This window comes from Cupressus sempervirens, chromosome 4 (genome assembly GCF_028749045.1).
Source record: "Cupressus sempervirens isolate cs-2001-9-10 chromosome 4, ASM2874904v1, whole genome shotgun sequence".
Classification (NCBI taxonomy): domain Eukaryota; kingdom Viridiplantae; phylum Streptophyta; class Pinopsida; order Cupressales; family Cupressaceae; genus Cupressus; species Cupressus sempervirens.
In genome coordinates this window covers 424,474,182-424,493,934 of record NC_143121.1, presented here as the reverse complement: position 1 = coordinate 424,493,934, position 19,753 = coordinate 424,474,182, and the positions used below count along the sequence as shown (strand labels likewise).

Here is a 19,753-nt window from a genome sequence, read left to right as displayed (position 1 = left end):
TTGGTTCACTTATGTATTTGGTCAACACCAAGCTAGATATAACATTTGTAGTAAACTTTGTTAGTCAATTCATGGTTGAACCAAAGAGAATGCATTGGACAATGGCCAAGCATGTATTGTGTTACTTGTGTGGTATAGTTGAGCATGGGATCATATATATTCAAGGTGAAGGTATCAAGTTTATTGGCTATATTGATGCAGATTGGGTAGGAAGTATAACAGACAAAAGGAGCACTTCAAGGTGTTGTTTTAGTTTGGGATCATGAGTTGTATTTTGGTTCAGTAGGAAACAAAAATTGGTAGCTCTGAGTTTAGTAGAAGCAGAATACATAGCAGCTAGCATGGCGACATGTGAAGCTATATGACTTTCGAAGTTGTTAGTAGCCTTATTTAGTCAGAAGGTTGAGACTACTGTAATACACTATGGCAATTAGAGTTGCATCAAGTTGTTTGAGAATCTAGTGTTTCATGATAGGTCTAAACATATAGACATCAAATACCACTTCATAAAAGATTGTGTATAATAGGGGGTTGTTTAGCTACAATACATACCTATAGAGGAGCAGGTAGTAGACATTCTGACAAAGGCATTAGGGAAAGCAAAATTCATCTTCTTCAGAGATAAGTTGGGTGTCATGTAGAACAACTTTCTCACTAAGAGGGAGTGTTAGTTTTAGGTAGCTTGGACAGTTGTTCGTTCACATGTAATTAATTAGCAATAATTATTTGTTAATTAATTGACTCCTTCTAGAAGCCACTAGTAAACTATTGGTTAGGGTGTTTTAATCGAGAAGCAACTAGAAACTCCTTGGTTGAGTTGTCTTGATCAAGAAGCAACTAGAAACCTCTTGGTTAAGTAGTATAAAATGGGGTCAAGCAAGGCATTTGGAGAACAAAATATAACAGAGAACAACAAGAAGTTGTAGAAACATTTGTAGTGATAGCAAACAATCTTGGAGTGTTAGCAAGGGCGCAATGATAACATTAGGGATAGCAGTGGGGAATATCAATAGAAGAATTTAGGAGGTTGTCTGAATTATGCCAGTGAGAGGCAAGGAATTTTGTATTTCTTGATTTGCTGAAGTTAATATATTTTCCATCTGCAAAACTAGTTTTCCCTTGGGGGTTTTTTCAGGGACAATTTGTCTAAAAATATTGTGTTCTTTGTGTTGTGAATTTCTTTCCGTATTTTATTTGTGAAGTTGTAGTAGTGTTATTTTTCAATATTAGCTGGGAATTTATTTTCGACAGTTTAATAATCGTTTACGATAGGAGATTAATAATGAGTCACTGCAAGAGTGTAAATTTTCACACATTTTGCATAGCATATAATATGCTTGCAATGCCTTCATTAAAAAACCCAACTTCATTGTATATCGTATTTCAGGGATTTTAATATGTTTTGCATACTTAATCACATATAACCAATATGCCCAACAACTAGAATATTGTTCATATTTATATTGTTTGCTATATGTAATGAAAAATAAAGTGCAATTAATATTAAAAAAATGGTAACTTATACAAATACTTTGGGAATCTGAAAAATATAGTGCAATATATTATAAAAAGGTTCATAAAAGAATAGAAAATAAATTAGAACAAAGATTTTAGAATTTAATTTTAGTCATAAAAGATTACAAAGTGAAAATGTTAATAAATTAAATGATTTATATACAAACATTCATATATCATCTCTCTAAGTTGTTGCTTAAATCAATTTTCTGCTAAATTTGAAATCTTTTCGTTTGAGAAATGAAAATTTGAAATCTTTTCGTATTTTTGTAGAATAACTATTTTTAGCAAATAACAATAAAAAATAAGAAGAAACTTCTTATTAGAAATAGCAACACATTTCCACCACCTTTCATCACCTTTTTATTCATCTACAATTTAGTATTTGAATTATTTGCAACAAAAATGAGTAAATTTTTTTTTTTTTAAACTGATTTAAAATTAATATTTAAAACTCCTTAAAACTAACCAACAAATATTACAATGCATAGGGCCAGTAGCTCCATAAATTGTGCCACAAAAAACGAGCAGCTACCAGCTGCTTAGCTTAATTTGGCTAGCAACTCCTAAAATAAATTTAGGAGCAATTTGAGGACTTGGCCCCATATAATCAAAATTTTTTTGCTTATATTTTAGCATGCATCACAAATGTTTAAACAAAATTATTAATAATATTATTTTTAAATAATATTTACAAAAAAAATAGGAAGCAAATAAAAAGGAGGGAAATTAGTATGTAGAGCCAAGTGTGATTTTTCACTGATTCTTCTCAATAAGTAGCTACTTCTTATTTCGGCCCCTCTTTTTTTTTTTTCAGGCTTATTTTTCATTTTTAAGCATTGGCTGCTCCATTAAAATAGTAGAAGATTCTAAATTATCCTTTGTTCTAATTAAAAAACTTGCATAGAGACTTTTATGCACAAATGAGACTTTAGCAGCCACATGGGGACATGGGGTTAGAGCATAAAATAATGTCATTCTTAATCAAAATAACAATCAAATTGTTGCAAGTTGATGTTAATTTTGCTAATAGAAAATTAAGGACAAAAAATTGTTTGACCATACAAGAGTTGGCTTAAACATCACACATTAAGACTTGATTCCAAGGCTAAAAGTGTTCAATAGTCAAAGCAAAGCTTAAATTTTTCCTTAGTGTATGATGTTTAAGCATGTCCACTAGAATAATAAGATCTTCTAATAAATGTACTATTTTGATGATACTAATTGTTCATAGGCTAAATCACGAGTTCAAATCTTCCCTTGATAGTGATGGAGCTCTAATTTTAGAAGCTTCGTTTTTCTACATTTTCTAAAATCAGATGAAGCTTTGAGTTAGAAGCCCCTTTTAAAAAGGTAGCCATGTAAAATCAAATTTGCATTTATAGAGACAAATAACCTCTACTAGTATCCTCTCTACTTTAAAAAATGGAGATGTAAAAATTTAGGAACATCTATCAAAGCATATTGATGTGCATCTGTGCTAGACCAAGCACATGGACCATTTTATAGAAGGAACAAATGTAAGGTCCCTCCTCGTATGTAATTATCAAATATGAATTCTCTGTTAAAAATGTTATAGGAGATTGAAATGGATATGAAGTAATGTTTTATGTTGTGAATGCCCTAATGAAAATTGAGATCACTTGATACATCCATGTTTTAATACCCAGTGATTCAAGAGCTACTACATTATCTCGACTATTTAAACATTAAATTTTCACTAACAATGATACGAGGTGTTTTCACTTGATGACGAGGATGTTAATTTTGGTACCATGATGATTAGGTTATATGTATTTAGGTGGTTTAGTATGCCCTATTGGTGATGTTATGATGTTTAGGTATATGCATGCCTAACAATGATTATTATAGTATTTAATTTGAATTAATGAATAAGTTATATGTTATATTGATTATGTAATTACTGATGATTAAATGTGTGTAGAAATGAGAAAGGATTACTTAAATAAGATATTTATGTTTTGAGTTATGTGATTATCCTGATGAGTTATATATATGCATGTGATTTTCTTGAGCTACTGATGTGTGCAATGAGTATGCAGGATATTTTAGCCAAAAAATCTAATGGAGAATCGAAACTAGACCCTATGTACCATTTGTGGAAACTAGGGTTGAGTCTAATAAAAGATATAGACTCCATTGTTCGTATTTTATTTGTATCATGAATTGAATGAATGTACCATTCTATGAGCATTAAGTATTAATGTTTTGTAACAGTGATTTTATAGTGTCGCCTAACACCCGTGACTTGTATATGCATTTCAGCTTGATAGTTAGGGTTAACTAAGTAACCTAATGATCTAAGTTGGACTAGGTTAGTTACCTTTTTGCTAATCAGTTAGTAAGCAAGATTAATTACCCTAATCAAGATCAGTGATTAATTTGCATTTTTTAGGGTTGTTAGGAAGTCCTAATTTTTTTAACATTTTGATAGGTCCCTAATTAGTCCTAGAGGCCAAAAATCATGAAATATAAGTATCTAAGGGGCATGGGTATGGGTTGGGGGCATTTTCCACCCCCGTAGCCCCTTTTGTTGACCTTTATGGTCACCTAAAAACTTCATTTTTGCTTTATTGCGAAAATTGAATGTTTTCATCATGAGTTGGATAAGTTTAACTCCACCTTGAGATTAGCCTTATGAAAAGTTGAGTTAGAAGTCTCTAGAACCTTAAGCAAGTGGGGGATTTATTGCTTTTTGAAGGTGGTTGAGTTAGTATCTTATTTAGAGGCAAATTTGAGAGAGAATGAGTGTTCACCCACCCTCTAGTTTTAGAGAGCAATTTAGGATTGAAGGAGGAGAAGGAAGGAAAGCTTATCTCAAATTGTTCAATTGTCATAACCTTATTGTGAAGGTAGGAATCCCTCAGCTCATTTTCTTCATGTTGTGTTTCATGCTTAAGTAGTTTCTTGCATATGTATGTTCGTGTGTTTGATGAATATGTTTGGGAGGGATTGAAATGGGTTTTTTCTTAAATATTTTTTCTTAGTATTTTGTTTTGATTTTCAAAGGGATTGTATGGGTTGTATTGGCATTACTCACCCTCGAATAGGGCAGAAGAGGCCATGTACAGAAGGAGGTCTTTAGTTGGACTCCAATAGTGTAGAGTCTCTCCTTAAGATGAGGAGAGGGAGAGAGTAGGGTGTTATGGGCCCCTACTTGTTAGCACAAACCATGTTTTGAGTTTTGAAATTTAAGAAATGGAAGAATAGAAGTTCTTGTGATTATAGCCCTGAAAGGACACCTATTATGGTGTTGTGGCTAACGTCTTCTATTGGAAAAATCCACCTTCTCCCTAGTTTGGTTCAATGATGAACCTGTTGTGCAAACCTAGGTGGGAGTGAATGTTTGAAATTTTCTTCATGTTAAGATTGGTTGTCTCCCAGTCAGTTTTCATTCTCTCCATGATCACCTTGAAGTGTTGCAAACTTTGTAATGGTTTCCTTGTTGTGGAGCCAAGAAGGAAATTCAGAAATGTTATTGAAATCCAAATATGTTGAGAGATTTCTCCTTGGGATAGTAATCCTATGTAAAAAATTTATTTTAAAATTTATTGTGGAAATGGCTACGATGTTGGGTTCTCTTCCTAGTTCTTTCCCGACGGACCCTTTGAATCAGGTGGTTCAATAAAAAAAATAAGTAGTATTCATCCATATAATTTTCTTCTTGTAATTCAATTATATGTATGTGTGTATTAAAAAAAAATGGATAAAATGATGTTTCACCTTCCTGACACATTCTTATGTTTTGAAATTATATTCATTTGATTGAGGTTAATAAGATAACATAGTGATATATATCAAGTTATGCAATTTAAGTTTAAAATATGTTAAGAAAATTTCACATTTGATTTGTACTTAAATTTCCTAATTATACATGAGTATGAGGAAGTTAAGTAATTCTATTTGAATACTTATGTATTACATTTAAATCCTATTATCACTTTTTTTAAAATAAAAAAAAATTGTTGGTGTGTTTTTGCCTGTATTTCGGGCATGACATTTTGGTATCAGAGCCCAGTTTCGTGACACTTGGGCAACAATGGGTCCATGTAAAGTGTGGATGTTTTAAACTATGTGAATTAAATCTCCTCTTGCATTTTGTATTTGATTGGAAGGGAAAATAATTGTATGTTATTGTATTAACAAGACATTTAAACTTTATGTTATAATTCATACACACACACACACACACACACACACACACACACACACACACACACACACACACACACACATATTTATTTATTTATTTGTATCCTCCTTGGCTAATTAAGTACATTGGATAATTCAATACTTAGAGAAATAAAGGACTTTTTAAAAAAATCCCCTTGCCATGAAAGATAATTTGCATTCAAATCTACACTTAGAAAAAATATGAAACTTGTGAAAAAAAAAAAAATCATCTTAGAGCAAATATGCTCTCTGCCCTTTCTATGGGGGAATTTAAATTCCCTTTACAATAGAGCATATTCCAAAAAGATTCATTTCATATCTCTTAGTACCCTTTTAATCTTGGTTATAAAACTATAAATTGAAATAAAATTGAAATAAAAATTAAAAGAAAATAGAATTTAACACTACCTTATCCTACCTAATAAACTTTGTTTAATAACTTCCATTTATATATCATCCACCTCCTTGGGTGATGATGTCACTCCACCTTCCTCCTCCTTTTTCAAGTGGGCAGACTGTATTCTTTTTGCAAAGTGATTGGGATGTGTATTAAATAAAATCTAACTAGGAAGCTTCTCCTCAAACCAATTGGTGGATAGTGGCCTATCAATCTCTGACATATTCTAAACTTGCCCTCTCCCCACACTCCATTTGCACATAACAACTGCCATTATGTTTGGGTAGTGTGAAGATCAAATTTGAATCTTGTGCCCACGTGAGGGACTACCTAGAAAACAGCCATGTCTTGAAGATTGTGGAAGGATGCCAACAAGGTTAAAAGAGGGAGTTAATAAGTGGGGGGGGGCTTATTAAATAAGAGGGGTGGGTGGCTCTTGAATTGACAGCTCCAAACAATCACACCCCAGTTCACCCCATTTGTTGAGTCCTCACGCGATGTCCTAGGGCGGCATGTTTGAATGAGGGCGCTTTTAAAGCGCTAGGAGGGGTGGGAAACCAAGGTGCACCACCCACGTTCCCCTAGGTCAGCAAAGGAAAAGTGGGGAAGTGCACCCACACAGAAGATGTGAGGTGGAAAGAGGGTAAGGAGGGGTTAGTCAGTTGGGGTTAGGGGATGTGTTGGGAGTAGGAAATAGGTCGGTTTAAAAGATAGTTTGTGCTAGAATAATTAGTGTTAGATAGTGTTAGTAAAATTTAGTTATGTTTGTTAGATGTTAAATTAGTATTAGTTTGTATTAATTAATTTATTTGATAATGTTAATTGTTAAATGTTAGGAGTAGCTAGTAATAGTTAGTTAGTTTTTTTTTTTTAAATGTTAGTATTGGTAAGTAAATCTAGGATTTAATTAGTTAGTATTTAGTAAAGTAAAATGTTATCATAAGATTGTTATTATGTTAAGTTGAAATTAGATAGATAGTTTTATTTAGTAAGTTAAATAAAGTAAAGTTAGAGAAAGAGTAGTTGTTAATGTTTTATTTTGTTGGGAATTTAATTTATGTTTATTTGGGTGGGTTAGTATGTGCATAGGTATTCAATTTAGTGTTAAGTAATTATATAATCATTAGATTTAAACATTATCATTTTAGTGCTATTAGTTTTAGTTTTAATTTATGTTTACTAGTAGTGTCTTGGATTTTAAACATGTACGTCATTATCATTATGGTTATAAGTTTGTTTAGTGATGAATTATTATTTGATGTCTTGAGGTTAGATGTTCTAAAGATGTTAAAAGTTAGGATATATTTTTAAGTTTTAATGTTAGTGCTAGTATTAGATTTTAGTTAGTTTTAATTAGTATGGGTTAGTTATAAATGTTACTAAGTATAAAATTAAAAATTTAGTTTATTGTAATGTTTTTTATTATTTATTTTAATTATATTAAATGTTTTAGATATGTTGTTTTAGATTAGTATTATATTTTAAAGTTTTAAATTAAATATTTAAATTACTTTATTAAATTATGTTAAAGTTCTAAGATAGGTTTGTATTTTAGATGTTAATATTAGTATAGTCTGTTATTTGTTGTAATTTTAATATTTTGATTAATAAGATTCAAATTTGTTAATTTTTTGCTAAATTGATTTGAAAATATCGTTACTTAGTATTTTGTTTAGTTAATATTATATTAGTAAAATATAATTCAAGAATTATTTTTAGAATTATTTCTCTATAGCTATCTAAATTAAATCTATTGTAGATAATAAATAATTAAATGGGACATAAGTTGTGGAATAGGGTCATGATTTGTAGTTGTATAGGTATGTAAATGAATAGTGTTTTTTTAAGTCAGTATAAGTCAAACTATTAATTAATGATTTGGTTAGGATATTTATATAGTATAAGGATGAGGTTTGACAATAATAATAATAATAATAATAACCATCCAATATATATAGGACTTGAGATAGAAATTTTGATAATCAGTAAATGTTAATGTTTTGAAAGTGTATAGATTAGGATTAAGTAGATAATTAATGCTATACCTTGTAACTCAAACCTATATTTTAATCAATTGACTCATTCAATTGGAACTAAGTACTCCTATATTGTTAGGACCTCAAGGGTTTGAACCCGTACATCATGTGGAAGATGTCCACTCTACATCTTGATGATATGTATTTGAAACTCACTCTTAATCCTTCATCTACTTCTTGTAACCATTGCAGTGCAGTATGTATATATGTATAAAAATAGAGAACTCAATTGAAATCTGCAAGTAACCTTTGGAACCTTGAACGATAGGATTACTAATGCGAGAACCTATTCAACAAGAAAGAGTTAGTGAGGAATGTACAAAGAAAGAGAGTATCTCAACCTACTATGAGGAATAGAACCCTAATCGGGGAATGAATCTATCTAATTTAAATGGTGGAAGTGTTATTAGAAACTACCGAGTTAGGGTTATGTGAGTCTATTAATGCTTGCAGGCTTATTGTATAAGCACGAGTAATACCAAATTTTAACTATCAAGAAAATGCTTGTAGACTTTGGATTGAAATTATTGGATCAATAATAACCCTACAAATTAGAGAAAGTAAAGTCGGCATGAGGTCAGCAACCTAATACAAACTAAAGGTTCAAGTATCAAAGTTAAGACATAAGAGGATTATAAACCATGAGACATGATAAGACCAATAATGATGCCTATAGTGACAGCAAGGAGATAGTTGCAAGAGTGAATAAGTGAACTTTGACATTGGATAAGTAAACATTAATTACATCCTAATACTGGTTTTATACCTAAATAGTTACAAAATTGCAATCTAAGGATGAATTTATAAGTCATTATGACTAGGGGACATGGAATATGGAATTAGATAAGAACAATAACATTTAGTACATTCTCCGATGATAATTAGAACTTATGTAAATGATGGAATAACACAGGCAGATCATACCAAATTTGTTGAGAATGATAACATAACTTCAGTCGGTATAATGTGGTGAATTTAACCTAAGAAAGATTATGGGTAGAAGCCCTAATATGTAATTATAGTGAATTAAGGATAAGAGATTTGATATTGTAACTGTAACTCAGACTACAACTCTATTGATACTAATGTCCCCACATGTTTAGATTCTTCGAAAAGAAACCAATGTAACAAAAAGAGGATGAAAGGGGGGACTCATTTTAGTATCCTTGCACTTGCACTTTTGAGTGAGTTTGGATTAGAACAAACCCCTTAGTATAGTAAACCCTAATCGTAGGGTGATGTTGATAAAGTGAGCTATGTAGTAGTAGGTGGGATCAATCAGAGTTTGAGCAACATGGTATTTAGATGACCATCCAATTTTAATTTAAGATCCCTGCAATGTATTTGGAAGACCTAAGATTCCTCATTTTCCTCAGTGACTCTAGTACGACCGCATTATGCCAGTAATGTAAATTTTGTAAGTAATTGGGTTTATTTCCTTTTATGTCAGATTTCAAATTTTGGTATTTCAATGTTCCTTCTTTTTTGCTAGCAATGTGATGTGGGGCTGTTTAGCCAACTATATTATTGATGATTCTATTTTGCCTCTAGGTCGTGTCTTTATTTCTTGATTAAAATTTTACAATTGTAGTCAATCTTTATTTCTTTTATTTTAGAATTTTGCGTTGGATGTTTCATCCTTGATTTTGAATTTAAATTTTGAGGCATTTTCTTATGAATTTTGTTGGAAAAATGACATATGATGGCCTACCAAAGGGATTCCTAACAATTAAGTGAATGTATAACACTAGGGTATGAGGTTATTAGTGAGAGTATTTGTGCCCCACCCTCTCTCAAGACTTCGAGAATAGGACTAGTGAATATTTGGTTGATTGTCATGAGTAATGAAATTGCACCCAAGCATACAACTAGATAAGGTTACGAGTTAACCTAATGGATTTTTAGATGCAAAAGGTGTAGATGTAGTGATGGAATGTCTAGTATCCTATCAAGAAATCAATATGTCATAGAAAACTCTAAAGGAAAAGTGATCAATCCTACACAAAGAGCCAAGTTACATTATAAGAAACCTCATTTGAGGGAGTCTCATACAGTTGTTACCCGATGAGTGGGTATGTGGAATTCAGAATATCTTATTTATATTATTATTGCTAGAGACTTTAGGTATATTTATATTAGATTACAAAGTTGTTTTTATGTGACCTATATGTTTTAAGAAGTGTTTGACCTTGGAAAAACATAACCATGTCAAAGTTATGGAGTGAACTTTACTTTTAGTAAAGGTAATCAGGCAAACAGGTTATCATCCCTGTGTATGTACGTGAGTTATTAATCATTCTTTTTATAAGAGTAAATTTTGGTATAACTCTAGACAAGGTCTAGCATAAGACAAACATTTTAGTTGTGCAACTCCTAGGAGCAAGTCAAGAGCTAGTGCGGGAGGATGTAAGGTCGCTCCTTGTATGTAATTAGCAAATATGAATTTTCTGTTAAAACTGTTATAGGAGATTGAAATGGATATGAAGTAATGTTTTAAGTTGTGAATGCCCTAATGAAAATTGAGATCAGTTGATACATCCATGTTTTAATACCTAGTGATTCAAGAGCTACTACATTGTCTCGACTATTTAAACATTAAAATTTCACTAACAATAATATGAGGTGTTTTCACCTGATGACGGGGGTGTTGATTTTGATACCATGATAATTAGGTTATATGTATTTAGATGGTTCAGTATGCCCCATTGGTGATGTTATGATGTTTAGGTATATGCATGCCTAACAATGATTATTCTAGTATTTAATTTGAATTAATGAATAAGTTATATGTTATATTGATTATGTAATTACTGATGATTAACTGTGTGTAGAAATGAGAAAGGATTACTTAAATAAGAGATTTATGTTTTGAGTTGTGTGATTATCCTGATGAGTTATATATATGCATGTGATTTTCATGAGCTACTGATGTGTGTAATGAGTGTGCAGGATATTTTGGCCGAAAAATCTAACGAAGAATCAGAATTGGACCCTATGTATTGTTTATGGAAACCAAGGTTGAGTCTAATAAAAGATGCAGACAGCGTTGTTCATATATTATTTGTATCGTGAATTGAATCAATGTATCATTCTGTGAGCATTAAGTGTTAATGTTTTGTAATAGTGACATTATAGTGTCGCTTGACACTCATGACTCGTATATGCATTTCAGCTTGATAGTTAGGATTAACCAAGTAACTTAATGATCTAAGTTGGACTAGGTTAGTTACATTTTTGTTAATTAGTTAGTAATCGAGATCAATTACCCTAATCAAGATTAGTGACTAATTTACATTTTTGAGGATTGTTAGAAAGTCCTAAATTTTCTAGCATTTTGATAGGTCTCTAATTAGTCCTAGAGGCCAAAAATCATGAAATCTAAGTATCTAAGGGGTATGGGTATGAGTTGGGGGCATTTTCCTCCCCTCTAGCTCCTTTTGTTGACTTTTATGGTCACCCAAAAACTTCATTTTTTCTTTATTGCGAAAATTAAATGTTTTCATCATGAGTTGGATAAGTTTTAACTCTATCTTGAGGTTAGTCTTATGAAAAGTTGAGTTAGAAGTCTCTACAACCTTAGGCAAGTGGGGGAGTTATTACTTTTTGAAGATGGTTGAGTTAGTATCTTATTTAGAGGATAACTTGAAAGAGAATGAGTGTTCACCCAACCTCTAGTTTTAGAGAGCAATTCAAGATTAAAGGAGAAGGAGAAGGAAGGAAACCTCATATCAAATTGTTCAGTTGCCAAAACCTTACTGTGAAGGTAGGAATCTCTCAGCTCATTTTGTTTCTGTTGTGTTTTATGCTTAAGTAGTTTCTTGCATATGTATGTTCATGTGTTTGATGAATATGTTTGGGAGGGATTGAAATGAGTTTTTTTTTAGTATTTTGTTTTGATTTTCAAAAAGATTGTATGGGTTGTATTGGTATTACTCACCATCGGATAGGGCAAAAGTGGCCATGTATGGGAGGAGGTCTTTAGTTGGACTCCAACAATCCAAAGTCTCTTCTCAAGATAAGGGGAGGGAGAGAGTAGGGTGTTATGGGCCCCTGCTCGTTAGCACAAATCATGTTTTGATTTTTGAAATTTAAAAAATGGAAAAACGAAAGTTCTTGTGATTATAGCCCTGAAAAAACACCTATTATAGTGTTGTGGCTGACGTCTCCTATTGGAAAAATCCACCTTCTCCCTAGTTTGGTTCAATGAGGAACCTGTTGTGCAAACTTGGGTGGGCGTGAATATTTGAAATTGTCTTCATGTTAAGATTGGTTGTCTCCCGGTCAGTTTTCGTTCTCTCCATGATCACCTTGAAGTGTTGCAAACTTTGTAATGGTTTCCCTATTGTGGAGCCAAAAGGAAATTCATAAATGTTATTGAAATCCAAATATGTTGGGAGATTTCTCCTCAAAATAGTAATCCTGTGTAAAAATGTTATTTTAAAACTTATTGTGGAAATGGCTATGATGTCAGGTTTTCTTCTTAGTTCTTTCTCAAGAGAGCCTTTGAATCAGGTGGTTCAATTAAAAAAATGAGTAGTATTCTTCCATACGATTTTCTTCTTGTAATTCAGTTATATGTATGTGTATAAAAAAAACTGGATAAAATGGTGTTTCACCTTCCTGTGGCATTTTTATGTTTCAAAATCATATTCATTTGATTGAGATTAATTAGATAACATAGTGATATATATCAATTTATGCAATTTAAGTTTAAAATATGTTAAGAAAATTTCATATTTGATTTGTACTTAAATTTCGTAATTATACATGAGTATGAGGAAGTTAAGTACTTCTATTTGAATACTTATGTATTAAATTTAAATCCTATTATCACTTTATATAAAAAAAAAAAATTATTGGTGTGTTTTTGCCCTGTATTTTGGGCATGACAACAAGGCCAAATTCCATACACTTGGCCAATATTCTACTCCTTACACAAAATGGAAGATCTCCAATAGGATGAAGAATGCCACCAAGAGAAGTCTTCTCATTAAATGAAGTAATAATATTACAACTAAAGCACAAAAGAAATCTATTGAAAATGTCTCAGGCTTTGTAATCAGCAAGCACAAATACAAGTCTCATGACATATATGCAACTCCCTTCCAAACTCATTCCAACCATCTTGAGGATGTCAATTGCCATTGTCATGGGTTCGTGGATATATTTTTTGGTGAAAGAGTGCAGTTAGATCACCTCACACAATTATGACGTCCTAATGGTTGCCAAACATAGAGCAAAATGTAGTCATCATTTGCAATATAGACCAACATGTTTACATCTATAAGCAGCGCTCGAACAAATATTCTTAGGGGCATTACATTCATAAAGCCAAATTGTAATTTTTGTCGTCGCTAATTAAGGAATCGTTAAGATGTGGGAATCATTGTGAATACTCAGATAGCAATTATTAGAAGCACTTGAAAATTGGTGAATTAATAATCTCTATGGATTGGGCTTATTAGAGCCCCCCTCATGTCTGGATGTTGTTACCTATCATTCTCTAGTTAAATTTTATTATTTAGAACATTTTTCTCTAGCCATCCAAGAGAACCAAATCAACATGAGGCAATGTGTGGTCGGTTACAATTCAAATGCCTCTACAAAGAATATGATTTTCTTGATGAAGCAAGTCATGGAAAGACAAGGAATAATGCAACGATAAGTATTGAAGAGCTAATGAATGACTTCATAATGGCTCGATAGCTCTATGATAATCAATACCGAACCATGGGACTGAAGCAAATGAGAGTAGCATGTGCAAGAGCGTTCATAACAAAGTAGCAATGTTGAATCAAAACAACAATGAAGGGTCCACATCAATATGCACCATCTACAATGATGATAATATAGAAGGTCGTTTAACAATAATGGCAAATTTTGCAATATATGGATTTGTTTGAAAGTATAAAGGGAAAGTGGATAACATATTGATAAGCTTTGGCTTAGGATGGAAGAATTGGGGATCCCTCCAAATTTCAGAGTTGTTGTTCATAGGATGTATGAAGAGGTGAAAGTCAAAATAAGAACTTCAAATGGCATTTTAGAGTGTTTTAGGAGTGACATAGGGGTCAAGCAAGGTTGTCCTCTTTCACCAACTATTTTTGGCCTGCATATCGACAAACTTGAAGAATGATTAGACATGCAAAATGGGGACACTATCCAATTAGGTGAATTTCTAATAAGGCTGCTCTTGTATGTGGACAATCTCATTTTGGTTGCCAAATATGCTCATGGTTTGTAGGAACATTTACTCTCACTTGAGCTCTTTTGTAAAATAGTAGGGATGCAGTTCAATATTAGTAAGACAAAAGTTATGATTTTTTCTAAAGGCAAAAACCAACATCAACATGAGTTTTATTTCAATGGCAGCATTCTTGAGGAAGTTATGGAGTAAAAATATCTTAGGATGGACTTCAACAAAAATCAAAGTTGGGAAGGTTGTAAAAAGGAAAGAATTCTAAGAGGATGGAAGGCACTTTATGCACTTCAAAATAGATATCGTGATGTTGAAGTTTGGGATTGGAAAACTACTCAAACTTTGTTCAAACTCCTTGTATTACTAATTGTTCTTTATGGATGTGAAGTTTGGGCCAACAACCTTCAGCCTCACAATGGAAAGAAATTGAGAGGATTTGAAAGCATTGGATCGTAAGCAAGTTTATAATCAAAAGAATTGTTTTATATGATATCATGCTTAGTGAAGTGGGTGTTGCTTCTATCAAAGCTCTTGTTATTTTCACCTTATTAGTTCTCTTAAAAGAACTAAAAAAATCTATACAAGTAGGTGGCCTAAAGTGGTCTTTGATGATAATTTGTGCAAACATAAAAACGATGTGAATGCAAAATACCAGCAAGTGGAGGAATAAATAGAATCCATTTTAATGTGTCCTGCAAACAATAAAGAAATAAAGGTACATGTATGGGAGATATTCTATAAGAAGATTTGGGGAAACGACCTTGGAAGGAAAAAGGCTTATTACATCAATGAAAACAATCCTACTTGTGATGAACTCCAAAAGGCATACATAGTGGCCAACATTTCTTGGAGAGCTAAAACTCTTATTAATCAACTTAGAACCAACTCCCACAACTTCGATGTGAGACTCAAAGATGGAAGAGGCCAAAAGAGCCTTGGGAAGAGAGAGTTTGCACATTTTGTAATTTTGGGAAAGTGGAAACTAAATAACATATTATTTTAGAATGTGATCCATACATAGACAATAGGGTCAAATTCGTGGATACAATATCTAACAGATCTTGGTACGATCTATTCAACAAAGACAACATTGAGTAGTTAGTTGGCTCACCATCAGCTTGCACAAAAAGAGAACTGAATTAATAAAGTCAGTTTAGTGGTTAAGGTATCCCATAGGCTAATTATAGCCTTATGGACGTTGAAATTCCATCTATTTATCTATCTGTTCAAAGTCTCGATAAAAAACAGAGGCTAGGAAAGACAGAGGCTAGGATACATTTACTAAATAAAATCATATGCAATTGTTATAAACTAGAAGAAAACACAAAACAATAATTGATCCCAATGACACTTAGCATTGTATTTGTATCAACGAATATATTAGCAATGGTGATAATACTTTTAGAGGCTCAAATAAAGGATTAAGAAATCATGACATGATGAATAAAGTCTTCAGTGATAACCTTTGATTGCAGAAAAATAATAAAATGGATTTATATATACATACAAAGATAATGGGTGTTGTTGGTTTTGAAAGATATTAAATTGTTTGAAGCAGCTTTGGAGTTAGACATTATATGATTATTGTAATCCCCTAAAAATGGTCATCTAGACTATTAGCCCCCTTCTCAGCATTCTAGCTAAATTAATTAATCATTTGCCTAGACCAAATTGCTAAAAATCAATTAATTTGATTATAACCTATAGTTTGAATATGCTATCCTAAGTACATTATTAGATTAAAAGAACATGTCCTTTTTTAATTAAATAAAAGACCCCATTCTTCTAACCCACTTAAAATGCACAGATAAAGTCATTTTTCTATTTTTCAAATTAAAAGAAAAGACTTTGTGACTTTTGTCTTATATGGGAAATCAACTTCTATTTTATTGGTTGACTTGCCTGTGCACATGGATCACTCCTATTTTCAAACTCCATCGTTGATCTTTTATCATCCTCATCTTCATCTCCACCGTCCATAAGACTTTAAAAGAAAAAGCTTTCCCCCTCTCAAAGGATCCACTCTTCAACATTGTTATGTTGCAGGTTTATCGATTGAATCCTTGGGAGCTTGTGGAGAACTTCCATTTTTCCTTGTCTACATTCTCACATATCATGGCATTTTAGTGTAGTTGCATGATAGCTTAGTTTCCTTTACTATAACCTAACTCACATAGCATAACTAGGTTGATTTTGTAATACTCTCATCTTGCTTTAATCAAGTTGCATTTTGCATATTCATGTAATTTAATCTACATTTGCATTGCATCCTTGAGGAACTCCTAGTGGACATTTACATTCTTGCATCTTGTTTTTGTAACCTCCCATTGCATGAGTACTAGCAAGGAATACATTTCTAAGGCTCAGCTGAGAGCCCATTGCATTTTATCTTAAGCATCCTTGCACTCCATGGATAAGGGGCTCTAAGTTCGCATCCAACCATTCCAAACTCATGGAATCACTTGAAAAGAATGGTTTAGTGTGACACTATCTTATTGTACAATTATCAATGATAGAAAATGACAAAAACAAATGCCATGTTAGAGATATAATTATCTAGGATAATTTGACATAACAACTTAAACAAACTACAATTATAATAGTAGAAAGGTGCTATGTAATATATTTAAAAGGAAATGACTTTTCATTTGAAAGGTCACACCTAACTTTATAGCTAGAGTATAAATAGGGGTATGTTATTTATAAATACAACATAACATGGAGCAAGAAGCAATTACGAAGAGCACTGGAGGATAAGAAAATGAGATATAAGGAGTTATAAAATATTATTTGCAATTTAGATATGCTCATTATTGTAAATAAGTAAAGACCATTTGTACTCATTTTACAAATTTAATGCAAGAGTTGTGTTTTTCTTATGTCTTTAAAATTGAAGTTTAGAATATTCTTTCATATTTATCCCCTGTGATTATTAATTTTAAAATTAATTGTTGCTAAATTTGAAAAATTGATTCCAACACAAGTAATTTGATCATTAGAAGTTGCGTACAAAATGTTGTCAACGTAAGTTTTGTCTAGATGGTTTTCCCAAAGAAATCAAATTCAACTAGACTAGGGTTTGTATTCATAATTGAAACTTTAGTCTATGAAGTAGTGATTGGTGTAAGTACTGTCATTTCAAGGTTGTATATAAGGATCTAAAGAAGTTTGACTCTATTTTCCCAAAGTAGAATAAGGGATTGGTCCGCAATTTATGTCGAGAAAATGGGTTAACGTCTGAAGTCTTCAAATTCGATATTCAATCATATCCATAATTCATAAACACTATTCCTTTCATTCAAATAATACTCATTTCACAAATAAAATATCAAAGCATTCATATAACTTTTATTTTGATCAAATTTGAAGATTTCGCCAACCTAAGAACACAAAGTCTAAATTCGCTATAGAAAAGCTTGCATTAGGTTATGAAGTTTGAGGTAAAGGTTTACCCGCCTACGTGTAGGGAAGCCTAAAGTATAGGGGAATTTCGATTGTTCTCGTTTGTTGGCTAGAACTGATTGAGGAATCCTATTGGAGAATTGGCAAAGCTCTTGGATTTCCATTCTGTGGTTTTGGGAACCAATAGATAGTACAGCTCACAATACAAATATCCAATATCACAAAGTAAAATGGTTTATCAAAATTTGTCCCTTACATGAATTAACGCCCATCAAGCCTTCATTTCGAAAACTGTATTAATTGCTACCGATCCAATTATATCGCTTTCCTATAGATATGCTCAAGATTTGAATTATACCAAAAGCAATTCTGGAGTGCTCATACCTCTAGTATATCATTTTAGCCTGTTCTGACATTCTTAATAGAATATACTTACTGTTAGAAAAAACAGCTCTCAAATCCTGAAACTGTTCCATTTACAGAAAATCTTTAATCTCCCACATGCACATCATATTGTGAATTTCATTCACTTTCCCAGGAGACTATTTAACTCATCCAATACATTTACTATTTTAATGATAACGATTGTTTCTTAGCTAAATCACGAGTTCAGATCTTTTCTTAACACTACAGCTCGTATTACAAATGATTACAAACATGATATTACAAAATATGACCATCAAAAATTTGTAATTTACATGTATTGATGCCAATCAAATCGTCAGTTAGAAAACAGTATTAATTGCTGCTAATCCAATTGTATCACCTTCACCCAAAGTTGATTCGCTTGTATGTTGTGTGGATCGAGCTGCTGCTGCTGGAAAGAAATAAATGTTAATCAGATATAGAAACAGTTCTTTTGTGCTGAAATTTCATTTCATAATACCATACATTCTGAATCAAGAAAATGAACAAATCATAGAATATTATTGAAATTGTGAGCTCACCAAGAAAGATTTTCTTTTTAGAGAAATCAACTTGAGGCTGGGCTGTGTCCTCGTTAAATATTTCACACTACTGCTTAATTAATATAGTCTTGGTCACAAGCTAGGAGAAGATTTATGAAAAAGGTTTTTCTCTAACTAGTTACCCTCTTGGGTCCTTTTCACATCTAGTTTACTTATCAAGTGACCTACTACGGGGAACAAGTGATTGAAGTCCATCTTCTCCTCACTCTACTATTTTTGTCGCTTTCTGGGAGTATTTACTTTTTATCTCGGATCATAAGATTCAGACACTGGTCATAATCTTATGTTTCTTAAGTTTTGCCCTTGCCTATATAAGCAAGATTCTCAACTTCTTATATATGCACTAAGATTATTGACTCTTATACTGTAAGTGTCTAAAGTAGAAATGGTAAATGCAATTTAAACACTGAGTAATGACAAGACCCTTGATGCAGATGCTCCCAATTGAATTCGACAAAAAAATTGGATTGGATAGCAGATGCCCTGCTGCAAGTATATTTTGAAGCCATAGACAAAGGTTCCCTAGGGTATAACATCAATAAAGGTAATATCAAACTTCTCCCTAAGAATGGGGAAAAGACATTAATCAAGAATTGGTGAATGATTACTCTAGTCAATGTTTTCTATAAGATTCAGGCCCTTAAACTATGGGATATCCTCCCCAATTTTATTAGCTCAACCCACACATGATTCATTACAGGTAGAGACATTTTAAAGAATCTCATTACTAGCTGAGAGGCCATGGAACAGACTAATACTCCCAACCAAAATACTGCCATTCTTTTACTTGAGTTTGAGAAGACCTATGACAGAGTGGAGTGTTCATATCTGATGATGATGCTTGAAGCTTTTGGCTTCTAGAGGCCCTTTTGCCAAATGGTGAGGACCCTGTTCAATAGTGCTGTACCTCAAGTGGATGTGAATGGATCTCTATCTGATCATTATCTTTGTAAAGGTCACGAATGCATGGCTGTTTTGTTGCCCCTTCTGTGTTTGTGATAGTCTCAGATCCAATTTTCTACATTCTGTGAGATTAAATTTT

General features: G+C 32.3%; 1 protein-coding gene across 7 annotated transcripts in view; it reads right to left on the bottom strand.

Moving 5' to 3' along the window:
* Positions 1-18,150: 18,150 nt before the first annotated feature.
* Positions 18,151-19,753, bottom strand: part of LOC149561846 (ARM repeat superfamily protein) — a 240,946-nt gene continuing 239,343 nt past the window's right edge. For 3 of the 7 annotated variants that reach the window (XM_089825376.1, XM_089825380.1, XM_089825382.1), the window contains one exon: positions 18,151-18,560. In XM_089825376.1, the coding sequence (XP_089681502.1) occupies positions 18,469-18,560 (92 nt within the window). In that variant the 3' untranslated portion in view covers positions 18,151-18,468. The remainder of the gene's footprint in view (positions 18,561-19,753) is intronic. The other 4 variants (XM_089825383.1, XM_089825377.1, XM_089825378.1 and 1 more) reach the window with 3 other exon arrangements.